General features: G+C 42.5%; 1 protein-coding gene across 1 annotated transcript in view; it reads right to left on the reverse strand.

Moving 5' to 3' along the window:
• The window catches only part of CD109 (CD109 molecule), a 750,032-nt gene that overhangs the window by 146,805 nt on the left and 587,987 nt on the right, over positions 1 to 15,240 (reverse strand). Inside the window, exon 24 of the mRNA XM_085610953.1 lies at positions 7,026 to 7,107. Coding sequence (XP_085467079.1) covers positions 7,026 to 7,107 — 82 coding nt within the window. The remainder of the gene's footprint in view (positions 1 to 7,025; positions 7,108 to 15,240) is intronic.

Here is a 15,240-nt window from a genome sequence, read left to right on the forward strand (position 1 = left end):
GTGGTACAATAGATGCTGTAATTCACTAGTCACATTTAACTTACAGGCCCTGGTTACCATATTCTATGGATTTATAGTTAAGTTAAATGCAGCAATTGGTATTTTAACCAATTCAACACGTTGTTAGCGGTCACAGCACATGCACAGGGGCCTGGTTAGCTGGGTCCCAGTGTACAGTATCTAAGAAACAACAGTATTATTTGACACAATCAATCAATCAATAAGCTTTATTCGATTGCTGCATAAAACAATCATAAAAGCACATAGAAAAACACAGCAATACATAATTTATAACATTAAAAATTTCATACCAGTATAAAAAAACACCTCATTTCATAGCCTAAAATAATATAAATATAAATATCATCTCGATATAAATACATTGTAGAATTAAAAACATGATTAAACTCACATATACTAAATCCAAAAAAGGGATTAAGTGAGCAAATACTTCCTATGTCTCAAGACTTGCTTCAAATAAATTGCTATTCTAAAGTAGTGTCCGCATTATCAAGCTGTTGTAATGCAAGTAAAGCAGGTCGACATTGAAGGAGCCCAAACATTTTTAAAACTGGTACCAAATACAGTTTCCTTAGATGGGTATAAAATGTACAAATTAACATTACATGGATCATAGATTGATTAGAGTTATTGTCACAAGGGCAAAGAGGGAGATGTTGAGACCAGTCGTTCTTTGTAGGCAGAGTAACTAGTGTATAGAATACTCCCATCCTGAATCTAGTTAATAAAAATCTATCGTAAACTCCGGGTACCAAAGTTAAATGGGGCTAAATGTTAAAAGTAGTTAAAATCATCTGGTTATGAAGTACGGTAGGTTTTAAAATTTCAGACGATGCTCTGTTGGAATCCAACAGCAAAAGACCCTCTTTTCTCAGTTTTTTCCTTGTTATTTGTCGAATAGATAGGGGGTTCGTACAGTACTCTAAGTGACCAAGATCTTTTAGAGTGTTACGGACATATTTTATCCATGGGATTTTCAATGCCCCTTCCAATTTTAACACGTCTAGTAATATATCCCTATTTAACTTGGCCTCTTCTTTGGTCCATAGCCTATACCAAAGAAGAAGAGGCTCTAGCTTTATTAAATCAGAGATGAAAGAGAGCCCCAGCTCCGCATGACATATGTATGATGAAGTACTATTCGGAACTGATAAAATATATCTTAGGAAAGAGTTTTCTATGCGCTGAATTGCGATCGAATCGGTAAACCCCCAGACTCCTGCCCCATATACAACAGATGAAACACACTTTACCTTGTAAATCTTGATAAGCTCCTCAGATGGTCTCTTTCCCAGCTTTCTAGCAAAGGTGGTTAGAGCTGCTGTTGTTCGTAGGAGTACCAGCTTTTTTGCTAGGACTGTTTGTCCCCAGGTATCGTTGTGTGCAAAAAGAATTCCCAAATATGGGAACTCTTTAGTTGCTGCGATCTTCTGCCATGCAACAAACATGTCTTTGGGTTTCTTAATGCTAGGGCCACAACGCATAATGAATGTCTTAGAGGAGTTTACTCTCAAGCCAAGATTTTTCATAAAAAGAGAGAAGCTCTCTAACACTCTCTGAAGACCAACCTGTGTGCGGGACATCATCATCGCTTCGTCCGCATATAGAAGCGCTGGTATTGGACATCCTCCCACTTGTGGAAAATCTTTGTCTTTAAGAAGGGCGTTCGCCAGCCCATTAATATAAAGGTTAAAAAGAAACGGGGCCAGAACACAACCTTGTCTGACTCCGCTCTTAATTGGAAATGCAGCCGAACATTCGCCCTTCAATCCACAACGCACACGTGCCTTGGCATCACAATAAAAACGCTTAATAAAATAAATAATCTGAACGTCAACCCCCATATCTAAATAAGCCAGAGTTGCTGTGGATCACGCAGTCAAATGCGGCTGTGAGGTCCACAAAAGCTATTTCCCCACCAGGATTGATAGATTTATGCCCTGCTCTGTCGTTCCAAGTCCAGCACGGAAACTGTACTGCAGGTCAGACAGAACAGAGTGTTCCTCCGCCCAGTCCTGGAGGCGTTCTAATATTATTCTAACTGTTACTTTTGTTATGGCATCGAGTAAAGAAATGGGCCTATGGCATCCCGGGTCCTGCCTGTCCCCCTTTTTAATAATGGGCACAATGGTGGATTCTACCCAGGTAGGTAAAAAAGACGTACTACAACTAGCTGTAATCACCTGGGCTATGATGGGACCCCATAGAGAAATGTTAGTTTTGAACAAATCCACGGGGACCCCATCCGGCCCGAGGGCCTTCCCTCCCTGAGTTCTGGATAGTGCCCGCTCCACTTCATCTGGGGTAAACGACAAGCCAGAGTTGTGATGGGGTAAATTAAAGTTATAGTCCCCCTGATTATTACTACCCGTCTTGTCAGATTTTCCCACGCCGTTATATACTCTTGAAAAATGCTCAATCCATTGATCCTCACTAATTGCTATTTTGATGGTAGGGCCAGCCTTAGGTAAAAGAAAAGGTGTTTTAACAACCTTCCAAAAAGCCGAAATATTGTTCGCCAATGAGGCCGTGTGTAATGCCTTCCATGCCTCCTTCTTCAAGGTATTTTTCCTTGCCTTAATTGCTTGTTTATATTCCCATCTAGCGGTCCTCAGATCAGCCAAATTCCTAGGGGATTTATGTAACTCCCTTTTTAGGTGAGAATATGCTTGCGTACACCTGGAGTCAAACCATTCACTCACATGTTTTTTACTGTTTGTACGCCTGAGCAGGGATTCTTTTATGGTTTGGGATATCACCAGGAAAGAGGCAAGAATCTTATCTGGGGCGGCTGTTTCGGACAAACCGGTCTCGATGGCAAATTAACATCTGTCCACCACTGTCTTGATTATTGCTGCCTGGTCTACCATGGACCAGCGCAAAGAAAAACCATTTGTACTCCCAATAACTATATTTTCAAGCAACTGATCATTTGTGCTAAGTTTAACCATTTTATCTGATGTTAACTTTATTGACAAGCACAAAGGGAAGTGGTTGCTGAGGGAGATGTCTTAGACATGGAATGAGTGAAGACTCTGCTCATGATTGCTTGACATTAAAACATAGTCTATGGTGGAGAATAAACCCCTGCCAATCAAAGTCCAAGGCATAGAGACAGGTGTTGGACACAAATCATTAACAAATTCCAAGTCAAGAGAGAAAATCAATTCGTTTAGTTGTTCCCCTAGGGCAGAGTGCCGAAAATGGGATGAGCATACCCCCCTCTTCAATTGGGAACCCTCATAGATTATCTTCAGCATTGGCACATAGCGCACAATTAAAATCACCTGCCAATAGCATTATCATTTCTTTCGCCTTGCTTCTGCTGATGGATTTCAATAGGTTTCTGATATTCTTAATAACAGTTCCTACTTCGGGTTGGGGAATGTTGTTGTAAAAATGTGTTAAAACTAGACAATGTTTCACATCAATGTCCAGTGTAAGTATTTGAAAATAGAGGTCGTTAGCACACATCGTAATTTCCTTTATCTTCAAAGCACTCGATATATAAGTGCAGAGACCACCCTTGGCCCTGCCACTTAGACCGTCTATTGCTGGAATGTGATAAGTTCTAAACCCATTCATATGGACCACCTCTTTCGACCAGGTTTCTTGAAAACATAAAATGGCAGCTTTTAAGACAAAATCCCAACACAAGTGATTACTTAGCTTTGACCGGATGCCAGCAACGTTCCATGATGCAATATGACAAAGGGCAGATTTATCACCATCTAAGGCGGGTGTGGGGGTTACTAAACCTAATGGGTCCTCGACTGCATCATGGGGTAGCTGTGGAACATTTAAGCTATCCACAGGGTTAGGAAGTATATTCATGATCAAAGCTGTCTTCCCCAGATCCTCTTCCCTTTGACAGCCATTAAGGGGAATAAAAGGGTGGGTTTTTCCTACCCTAATTAATCCAAACTTGCTCTTACTTTCGAGAGAATCAGGTTCCAAGTTGGATTGAGGATAAGGCCCCAGAGGCAGTCAGTCAACATCCTCTAACTGGTTCAAAGCATCAAATCGATTACTCACGGGAATCCGGAATCTAGACTCCCTATTCCCTCTACAATCGCCTCCTTCGAGTGGTGGCCAGCAAAAATTCAAATGTTTCGGCGGTTGATAAAAATAACCAAGGGGAAGAATATTGATGTCATTAGGGTTAAAGGGCCCAGTACTTCCCCTGTCCAGAATTGCGCGCACCAAAGATGTTGAAACAAAGGTTAACACAACACAATCGCCACTTGATGTTTTTGCCGAGGTGCCCACCCACCCTATTCTCCTTACCATTTTAAATTCAGAGAAAAGAAAGTCAGTAATGTCGGTCCTTTGGCCGAGGAAATATAAAGACTTATTCCTCAGAGTCGACCAATGTTCGAAGGTGTTATTTGGTAAGGAAGGTACGTTTGTCAAGATAATCGTATACAGGGTTGCTTCAGGGGCAAGTTTAAGTTCTGTGGGGATTTCGTGGACCTATCTCAGTGATCGGGTAAATTGGAACCTCTCTCAGAATCCTTAACTTCATTTTGTCCTGGCTGCTTAGCGCCTAATGCGCCACTTTCTAGGTTGGCTGCATCGCTAGGTTCTGGAATTAAGTGACATGTTTTGGGAAGATGCCTGGGTTGAATGGAGATGCGAGAAGTACCAGGAGTAATATCACCAGGGAGACTCCTAACTTGTACTTGTCTAGGTTCAGAAAAACTCACAACTTGACCATACTCACTACTCTTCACCCTATTATTTGACGGGCTGAATTTAGCTTAGGGTTAGGAGCAGGGGGGGCCGATGGTTTACAGCTTACCATCTCCTCCACCTTAGTAAGCCTGGTTTCCACCATTGATATTTTTTGTAAGATTGGGTCCAGCAATACTGTTATCATTGTCTCCAATCTACCCCAAAAATTCTCCTCTAGATTGCTATCCACAGTCTTTCCAGTCGTAGTAAGTGGGATGGTGTTAGTGGCGTTAGAAGGGCCTTCGTTGTGTCCACTTGCATCTACAGGGGTTGGTTCTCGATTTCTTCCCATATGTTTTTTGCACAGGTTTATTCTGTTTACATGGACCACAACTCTTTCTATTTTGGGGGGGATCAGCCTTGTGAGTTATACTTGCTTTGGCTTTCTGTCTTCTGGTATTAACTTTGGGCCTAGCAGGGCTTTGGTCGATGCTAGGCGAGGGAATAGAAAGAGAATCGTCTATCTCATAGTCTGGGTCTTGTCGAAGTGACGAGCTAGCATGAAAAATATCAGCTTCATGAGTAGTCGTTACGTTAGATTCGACTAGTAATGGGGTCAGAGAAAGTCTATTTTGGGAGGGGAGAGGTTCAAGTGATAGCCTGCGTTCTGTAAGTTGAATCTCCTTAATTAGAACAGATTCTGCCCTCTGTAAAAAAGCGTCAAGGGTCCCTGCCGCACCCTGTCCTGGTTTCCTCTTAATCATGGTGGACAAAATATAGTTGCAAAAATGTAACGTGATTTGACAATGTCAATACCAAAACTGTTACCGTTGGCGTCTTATAATAAACCAGCAAACTGGTTCTTAGGGAGGTGGCCCAGCCTGGCCTCAGATCGCCGCGGGAGCCCGAGAATCCTTTTGTGCGCCTCCTGGCGCTGGAGACTTGCGTCGGCGGTGTGCGCACCGCGGGGGGTGCAGGGAAGTGGAGTCCTGGCTCGCCGCTCTACTCGTGTGCCTCCTGGCGATAGCGGCCCCCAACCAACAGGCAGAAAGACTGGTACGTGGTGTGGTGGGCTTTGACACAAATATGGGTGATCTTGCAAAAAGAGGCATTTTCTTAGAAAGATCATTCCAAATGATAAGAGATAGACTTCCTCAAGGTACACATCTTCCAAAGTCACAAAGCAAGAAAAGAGGGCAACCTTGGTTTGTTTTATCTTCAGAGGGGAATGGGACCCATATCAGTATGTTGTTTATTGCATATGCAGATTTATTTGAAGTAACCCTTTTTTCTCAGATTACACCAACCTTCATTGATGAATACGAGTGGTAGATTAAATGGACAGATGGGATGGCAGTTCCATGCCAATTATGTGACTGCAAAACAAACATGTTAAACAGTTTCTGGTTCATTTGGGATCCTACATTAGGCATGTTATAATGCACATCAGATGATGCACAGTCACCACATATGTAGTCCTGGAATACTCTCTACAGGTCTTCAACCTGCTTGATGATACAAATGCTCTTGGTTTGGTTCGCTGAGCTACAAAGTGAATGAGCAGCTCACTTCCTCCAGGAGACTTCATGCAGCTCTCAATCTGCTGGGTATTGCTGTGGATCTTCATGGCTTGAGTTTCCTTCTCTTAACGTGGCAGTAAAGCACCCCTTTTTTCAGGTAACAGCCATATTGCTTCAGTTCATCGCATCTATCTGCTGCCATCAGTATTACGAATGGACACATCACAAAATCCAGGTCGGATGTCACTGACCCAGAGCCGCCAGTACCCTCAAGCTGTGAGATATCCACACATTTGAAGGGATCGGTTAAACCGAAACCGAAAGGTAAACTCTGCAACAACTTTTGATACTGCTGTAGGATCCTGTTTCTATCCTTTATAAATACCATCTTCTATGATCTTCACTTGGACAGGTACAGAGTTTACCCTGGTAGAGATGCTGTTTCTTTGACAGTTCTTCTACGAGGGTGGCTGCAGAAAATACAGGCTGAAGCCGTCATTAATTGAGCATTACTCTGTCAGCACAATGAAACATTCCAAAGATGCTAATCTGGAGCAAAAACAGTCCCAAACTATATTTTAAAGGTGTGCAAATATTATACAGCATGATAAGCAGTGTTCAAAGAAAGTACATTTTTAAAAGTACATCCAGTGTACATTGTACTGGTGTGCGAGCTGTATGTGTTGAGAAATCACTGTGCAAATAAATATATAAATGCATGTTTAATGAAGTAGGTGTTATGGAAATTACATCAATAACATAATCTGCATTTAATGTCAGACAGAACCAAAGGTTATCGATAACACCTACCATGTGCTTCCAGAAAGGTCCGAGGCTCCAAATGCACTGAAAGAACCATCATCTCTTTGGAAGAGAAGCTCTCTTTGGTAACCTAATTAGATAAAACAAGCAGGTAAAATGTTTAACCTCCTTAAAATATAATTTTTGACTGGAAGGAATTATATTAAACAAGACAGAACATGTTCCTTTTTAACGGAATTATAGTACTCTTCTTCAATCAATCAATCAATCAATCAATATTTCTTTATTCGGCAATTCATAAAAAGCCATAAAAGATATTGTTACAAAAGTATACACATTATAAATTTTATCACATAAAAACAATAAGTTCATCACATTAATACAAAGCATTTAAAATCATCTCCTTCATTGACATGTGTGTTTGCAGCATTTCCCGTATAATTAGCCTGAGTGGCTATACAAAAAGTAGCATATTTGAACAGGTATAATATGATCCTTTCACAGTTTTACCCTAAGTTGGGTCTATGTCGCACAATGTACTGCAAGAGGTTCGAAACAATGTAGACCACCTCTTCCCCCTCGAGTAACTGTAAGTATAATAAAGCTGGGCGGCATGTTCGAAAGCCCCTACGCTTTAATAGGGGGATTAATAATTTCCTCCGTTGATGCGTGTAGTATTTACAAAAAAGGATGGTATGAAGTGTAGACTGGGATGATGTCCCATCGCAGGGACATGGTGGCAATATTTTATCCCAGTTATTCTTAAACGGAAAAGTGACCAGGCGGTAAAAGAAGTTCAATCTAAACCTGACTAAGAGGAACTGTTCATAGGGGGCTATGTTATATATCAGGTAGGGCTGAATACCAAATGCCGACTGAACTAATAAACAATGTCTAGTTGTTTGTTTCATAACCTCTAAGTTAAGTCTGAGCTCTTCGAGGTGGTTTAGGTAAAGTTTATAAAAAGCTTTTCTTGCTAGTTGCTGCATCTTGGTCGGGTCTTTGTAGTAATTTTCTAGGCCAAGATCAGTAAAGAATTTTTTGATGTAGTCTAACCACCTGGATCTATGTGCGTTATCTAGGCTCATACAGTCTTGAATAATTAGTTGTGTGAGGACTGTGTGTTCAGATGTCCAAATCCTGTGCCATAATAACAGAGGCTGAATTCTCACCAGGTCTGTGACATATGGGTTACCCAGTTCCAGATGACAAGCATAGTTGGGGGCTGCCGTAGGTAGGGCTAGAAGATATTTCAAGAAGCCATTTTCGACCAATTGGATAGAAGTAGCCGCTACGTGACCCCATACACCTGCTCCGTATAGGGGCACTGAGAGGCATTTGGCTTTATAAATTTTGATCATCTCTGAGGGTGCTTTTTTCCCTATTTTCCTTGAAAAGTTAGTGAGTGCAGAAGTGGTTCTTGCAAATTGCAGTTTCCTCACTTCTACAGCCGGTTTCCAACTAAGTTTTTCGTCAATCATGACGCCGAGATAGGGATACTTATCCGTGGTTGATAATCTTTCGTCATTCAGGTAGATGGGCTTAGTTTTGTTCTTCCTTTTAACTCCAGCCTTCATGACGAAAGTTTTCCCAACGTTAATTTTAAGATCAAGGCTTGCCATGAATGAAGCATAACTATTTAGGGCCTTCTGTAGCTCATTGGGAGTACGAGCTAATATCACAGCGTCGTCAGCATACAGGAGGGCTGGGACAGGGCGGTTTGCTACCATTGGGAGATCTTGGGTCCCTTTCAGCATCTCTCTTTCTAAGCCGTTTGTGTAAAGGGTAAAAAGGAATGGGGCCAGGACACATCCCTGCCTCACGCCCTTCTCCACCCCGAACGGCGCTGTGAGCTCTCCCCCTGTGCCAAACCTTACTCTAGCTGACGCGTCGGCATAGAGTTCCCTAATATAAGTTACTGCGGTTTGTTCCAACCCTATGTCTAATAGGATGGGCCAGAGTTTGGAATGGCTAACGCAGTCAAATGCAGCTGATAGGTCTACGTAGACCATATATAGAGCTCCAGCTTTGATGTTAACGTATTCATCAATTAGTAATGATAAATTTAGAGCTTGGTCTTTGGTCCCCAATCCTTCTCGGAACCCGTATTGTAGATCGGATAGAATGTTGTTTTTCGCGACCCATTCCTGCAAGCGATCGAGTAGTATTCGGCCCATCATTTTTCCTGTGGAGTCCAGAAGGGAGATGGGATGATAGCAGGAGGGTAGGTTCCGGTCTCCCTTCTTAAAGATAGGGACTAATATGGAACTCTTCCAGGACTCAGGGATGCCGGTAGAGGCCAGTGCGTTGAAGACCCTGGTCAGAAAGGGAATCCATAGCTCGGGGTACATTTTATAGAAGTCTATGGGGACACCGTCAGGGCCAGGGGCCTTGCCTTTTTTGCTTGCGTTTAGTGCCCTTTCTACTTGGTCACAAGTGATGGTCATGTCAATAGGAAAAGTCGGGAACTGGTGCTCGAGAGAATCATTTCCTCCAAGGTCATTTGTTGTTAGATTGGACTTAAAGATTTGAGAAAAGTGCTCTACCCATTGTCCTTCGTCTATAGCAACCTCTATGTTAGGGAGACTGCCCTTATCAGTTAGGAAGGGTGTTTTTACTATCTTCCAGAAAGTGATGTTATTATTACTAAGACAGCTCTCGTGTAATTGATCCCAGAGTTGTCGTCTTAGTTCCGACTTCCGTTCCTTAATGGCAATGTTATATGCTCTCCTTAATGTAGATATTTCTGCCCTGTCCCTGGGCGTTTTATGTAAGGCGAGTTTTAAGTTAGTGTGGGCGATGGTACACGAGTGATTGAACCAGCCCTGGCTGCTCTTCTTTGAGCTGTTCTTTTTTACCATTAGGGCATTTTTAATAGTTTGTATCACCAGCCCAAAGTTAGTAATAACGTCATCGTTGGGAGTGGTCATATCCAGGCACTTCATTATAGGTAGGTAGGCTTCAGTGATCACAGTAGAAGCTATTTTTTCCGGATCGACTATAGCCCATTTTAGCGAGTATCCGTTTACTCTTGCTAATTCTAAATTATTCTGAGTAAGGGCACTAGAGGTTTTTTTTGTGGGCCCTATCGAGGTTGAGAGGGTTATACTTATCGGATAGTGATCGCTTAAAACTACCTGGTGGATTTCAAAGATAAAATCTTTAGATATCGGACCATTTGACTGTAAAATGAAATCTATCGTTGAATTGCAACCTCTGCCGTGGAAAGTTGGGGCCAACGCCATCTTTCCATTTATTAATTTTGATGCAATTCTCAGATCTAGGTTGAAAGTTATTTCGTTTAGAAGACTACCATAGTAGAATCGGCCTAACCTTCCAGAAACTCTTGGAGTGTAAGGGAGTCTGTAAGGGAATTGAGCCTTTTTGCTTAAAATTAGACTACCTGTTTATTCGAATGAGTGTTTGTAGGACACGAACCTAGTGAGAGATCAACACAGCGACGAACAATGGCAAGAGACCAGAGATCCAATTTAAGATCATTTACAAGTGGCAAATGCTTGTGGGGGTGATTCCTATAATGCAGAAACATAGCGAACTCTGAAGTGTTGAGTAAAGAGCTCCTTTCTGAATTACAAGAGGTGTGGTGCAGTTCTCATGTTGATTTGGAAATTGTTTCGGATCCTCTGAGTATAAATTAAGATATCAAAAAAATCAAAAGATGGAGGTAGAAGCATTTAGCTTGAGAAGCACTCTGCTTCCAATACATAACATGGGGGTAATCACAAGGAATGCACCCACACCATTCTCTGTGGATTAGAGTATCTTCATTAAACTACAGTGATCCCCTCTCTGACCACTTTCCTCAGTGTTATGTTTTCATCACTGGCGTACTTGTGGTCAGTTGCATCATCAGGCCTTTTCTCGACCAGGAGGTTGAGTCTCTGCCCTGAGATACATGGTGGGATCTGTGCAAGGCAAGTCAATTAAAGTTGCTTACTGTCCCCTGGAGATAGTACTTTTAATCATAAATATAAACATAAAAAGGGGAGCAGTTGCAAGGTTTAAAATTAGAGGTATGTGAAATGGACCATTAGGTCGTCCTACACATTCTTTAATTGATCAAAAATAAGAGGTGGACATGTTCAACCAACTTGCGACCACAAGGGTCGGCAGCTTTCTTCAGGACCAATTTCATCTGTCAATTACCAACTATCCCTAGAGGAACAAATTGTCTCCCTGGTGCTCTGCATTTTTGTGCTTTTTGCAGATTCAGCTGGGGTCATTTCATGGTGTTCCCTTGTCAGCAAATGGTGTGCTGTTGATTCGTATGTTGTGCATACTGCCATCTAGAGTAGGACCCAGATGTGTCCAAGTTGTTTTTCTTCTAATATTTTTTTGGCATCGCAAGATATTGTGACTTCTTCTCTTCTTGAAAATAAGCAAGGTCATCAACTCCAATGTTAGATTGTTTTCCCGCACGGCAGGTGAGGCCGAAGGTGGACCAAAGCGATTTATAGAAAAAGATGTCCAAGCAAGAGGGAAAATAGCATTTACGGAACAGTCATAGGCATCCAGGGAGGAGGGTGGCCTCATGAGAATCTACAGCATTACACACCTTGAACAGATGCTTACATGGTAAGTAACATTTTCTGTTCGAGGCATGAGTGGCTATAGATACACTTGCTGTGCACAGACTGTAAAGCAGTTCTCCCCACAAATGTGATTGCTAGTCTGTGGGTGTTGCAGAGAATTGAAGCATCATACAGAGTACTGCATGTCCAATGTTGGCTTGTTGACCGGCCGACACATCCTCATAGTAGTGTTTTTTGTAGATGTGGATCATGTAACTGGTATACAAATGTCAGTTATGGGAATCTTTCCCAGGAAGACCATTGAGGCCCCCTTCTTTCATGAAGAGTGGGCTCTTAGAGGATTAGGCCAAGCTCTTTCGGCTTTTGCGTAGCATGCTTGGATACATTTGACTATCCATCTGGCTATGACTGATTTAGATAGAGCCTTCCCTTTATGGAGTTCGGAAAAAGCAACAAAGAGCTGCTGCATCTTTCTAAAAGATTGTGTCTGTCTATTTAGTACATAAGGGCTTGTTTTTTATCTAAGGTATGGAGACCCCATTCCACAACTGAGTCAGGTTGTGGAAAGAAAATGGAAGATCAATGGACTGATTCGATTAAAACAAGGAGACCACTTTTGGATGGAATTTGAGGTTGGTGTGGCAGACAACCCTATCACTGTGTTCTTGAAAGAAAGGTGCTTCCAGTGTTAATGCCTGGAGCTCACTAACAAGCCAGAGTGAAGTGATGGCAACACGAAAAGCCACCTTCCAGGACAGATATTGGAGGGGGCAGGAGTGGAGGGGCTCAAAAGGTGGGCCCATAAATCTTGTGAGAACACTGTTGAGAATCCATGTTGGGGCCGGGGGACCCGAGGTGGGATCACTCTCTTGAGGCATTCCATGAAAGCCTTAATGACTGGTATTCTGAAGAGGGAGATGTTTTGCCTGTTCTGAAGATCTGCAGCAACTGCTGCAACGTGAAGGTAAATTGAAATGAAGGCTAGACCATACATCTGCAGGTGGTGCAGATAACAGACTATATCCTGGACCCTGGGTGTTAAAGAGTCGATTTGTTTGGAATGACAATAATGGACAATATAATAATTCCATTTGTAAAGTGCCTGGTTACACCCAACGACGTGTCCCAGCGCTATGATAAAGACCCCCAAAGGAGTAGAAAGGAAAGCCTTTACCTAGACTAACTGGAAACGGGATTCTGAGAAAGACATACAGATAATCCCAAATTAGGGGTGAAATAGCCAGGTTTTTAGTCCCTTGCGAAAGATGCTTTGAATAGTTTTGGCTCTTAGAGTCAGTGGTAAGGCGTTTCACTTTTTGACTGAGAGATAGCCAAAAGATCGAGCTCCCATCCTGGCTCTTTGGATTTTGGGCACCCTGACCAGGTGGGCTCCCGCAGATCTATCATTGCAGGCAGGAATGTAAAAGGTTATCATTGAGCGGAGGTTACTAGGGTCTCTATATTCTACAGAATTCTTTGACAACAGGACATAGCTTTGTGGGTAATCCTCTTTTCTACTGGCAGCCAGTGAAGAGTAGACAGAGCTTTAGCAGTGGATGTTCTTCTAGGAAGGTTCAGAACCAATCCAATCATGCAGCAGCATTTTGAATACGTTCCAGTTTACTGAGGCTTTTTTTGGAGACTCCTAGATAGAGAATGTTACCAAAGTCTATCTGAGATGTGACTAGAGCATGCACAAGGGTTTTTCTTGCCGCAATAGGTAGTAAATCTAGGAGTTTTCTTAGGACTTTAAGAGTCCCGAAGCATTTTCCTGTTACCAACCTGATTTGACTCTCAAACGAGAGTTTGATATCAAACCATACTCCCAGATTTTTAGTTTCCTCCTTATGGGCAGGAGTTTGCACCAGGCCAATGACCAGATTGAAGGTGTTTTCCCAACTACCATTACTTTGGTTTTATTGCCATCAAGTTTAAGGCAATTGTTGGACATCCATGAGGCGAGCTCCCCTAGACAAGTGAAGAACTGATTAGCCGCTGTCTCCGTGTCCTGAGATAGAGTGACAATAAGTTGTGTGTCATCCACTAATGACACAATGGTTACATTGTATTTTTCTACAATTTCTGCAAACAGGCCAATATAAAGATTGAATAAAGTGGGGCTCAGTATAGAGCCCTGAGGGACTCCCTGCCTGAGAGGGATGCTTTTTAATGTATGCAGGTGCTAAGTGACTTGGAAGCTGTAAGAGAGGAGGAAAGAGGTCAACCAATGAAGAGCTGGACCCCACAAAGCCTTAGTCTTTGGAGAAATATATTTTCTGATATGGTGTAGAATGCCACGCTTAGGTCCAACAGGACCAGTGCTACAGTATATCCTGTGTCAGCACATTTCCTCAAGGTTTCCGTTGCGAGAAGTATGGCTGACTTTGTAGAGTAGGAGGCTCTAAAACCAGATTGTGAAGGGTGAAATAGATTATTTAGATTGATATGATTTATAAGTTGATTATTCACCACTTTTTACGCAATAAGTGTTAAACTTAGTCCACTTCCTTTGGGTGATCATCTGACTAGGTTTAAAGAAAAGGGGGGGCTGTGGTGAGATGTAGAAAAGGCCACCAAGTGGTGTTCTGATCAGGGAACTATTAGTGGGGTGTCCACTTCAATCTCAGGAAAGTTGGTATATATCGGGTCTAGGATGCCCTAGTTGGTGGGTGGGGATGTTCGCTTTATGAGTTAAATTCATAGTTATAAGTTCCTTACATGGCATAAGTTGACGTTATTGTCAAAGTGCAAATTAAGGTCACCTATGATTATCAGGTTATTATGGTGAAGTGCTGGCTGGACAATATTCTCAGCGACACTGGATATGAACTTCGCCGCAGGTCCTGGTGGGCGATAGACCAGGAAGCCTGCTAAAGCGTAGTCTTCTACTGTGGCAAGGGTGAAAAAGATGGCCTCACAGTTTTCAATGTTAATGCCTTTTTATGGTGCATTTTAGGGACAGTTTGTAGATTATTGCTAACCCTCCTCCTCTTTTAATAGGACGGTCCTGACTTAGTATTCTGTAGCCTTGTGGTAAGACAACTAAAATATCGGGAGTTGAAGAATCATTAAGCCAGGTTTTTGTCAGGAACATGGCTTCAGGCTGTTTTTCCATGAGAATGTGAAAGATTTTGTTTTTGTGTTTAATCAGTGATCGGCAGTTAATTAGCAAAGACTGTAATTTGCGCTTACTATTGGACGTCAGCTTTATGTGTTCCGGGTTGTATTTACAATGAGGGCAGTTAAGTGAGTCGGCATCTACAATTAGATTGTGGAAGTACGCGTCAGGGGTCTTAGGAGCTAGGTCTCTGAGTTGGTTAGCGGAGTATTTTAAGGGTTGACGAGCAGTAAAACTGTCAGGGGACCGGGCACCTGACTGCGGCTGGAGGCAGACAGGCACAGACGGACTTTCCTTTGGCGCGCCTTGGACCTTCCCAAAGCGTTTCTATTTGTAGGGTAACAGGCTTGTGTGGTAGACCTGCATACTTTACTTCTTTCAGGATGTTCATACATTCAGGTGGTAGATGGAGGTACACAAATTCTAGGACCTGAGGAACCAGATCCCTCGATTAAGTGTCTGGGGTCTGAGTGCCTGATTTCTCCATGGTTCTGCCTGCGAACCTTTCATGCGGAACCACCAATAGTTCCAGCAGAGCCATGAACCAGGACTGGTGGGCCCAAGAAGGGAACCACAAACGGAAGGAGTAGGA

The sequence above is a fragment of the Triturus cristatus genome, chromosome 6 (genome assembly GCF_964204655.1).
Source record: "Triturus cristatus chromosome 6, aTriCri1.1, whole genome shotgun sequence".
In the NCBI taxonomy this organism is placed as follows: Eukaryota; Metazoa; Chordata; class Amphibia; order Caudata; family Salamandridae; genus Triturus; species Triturus cristatus.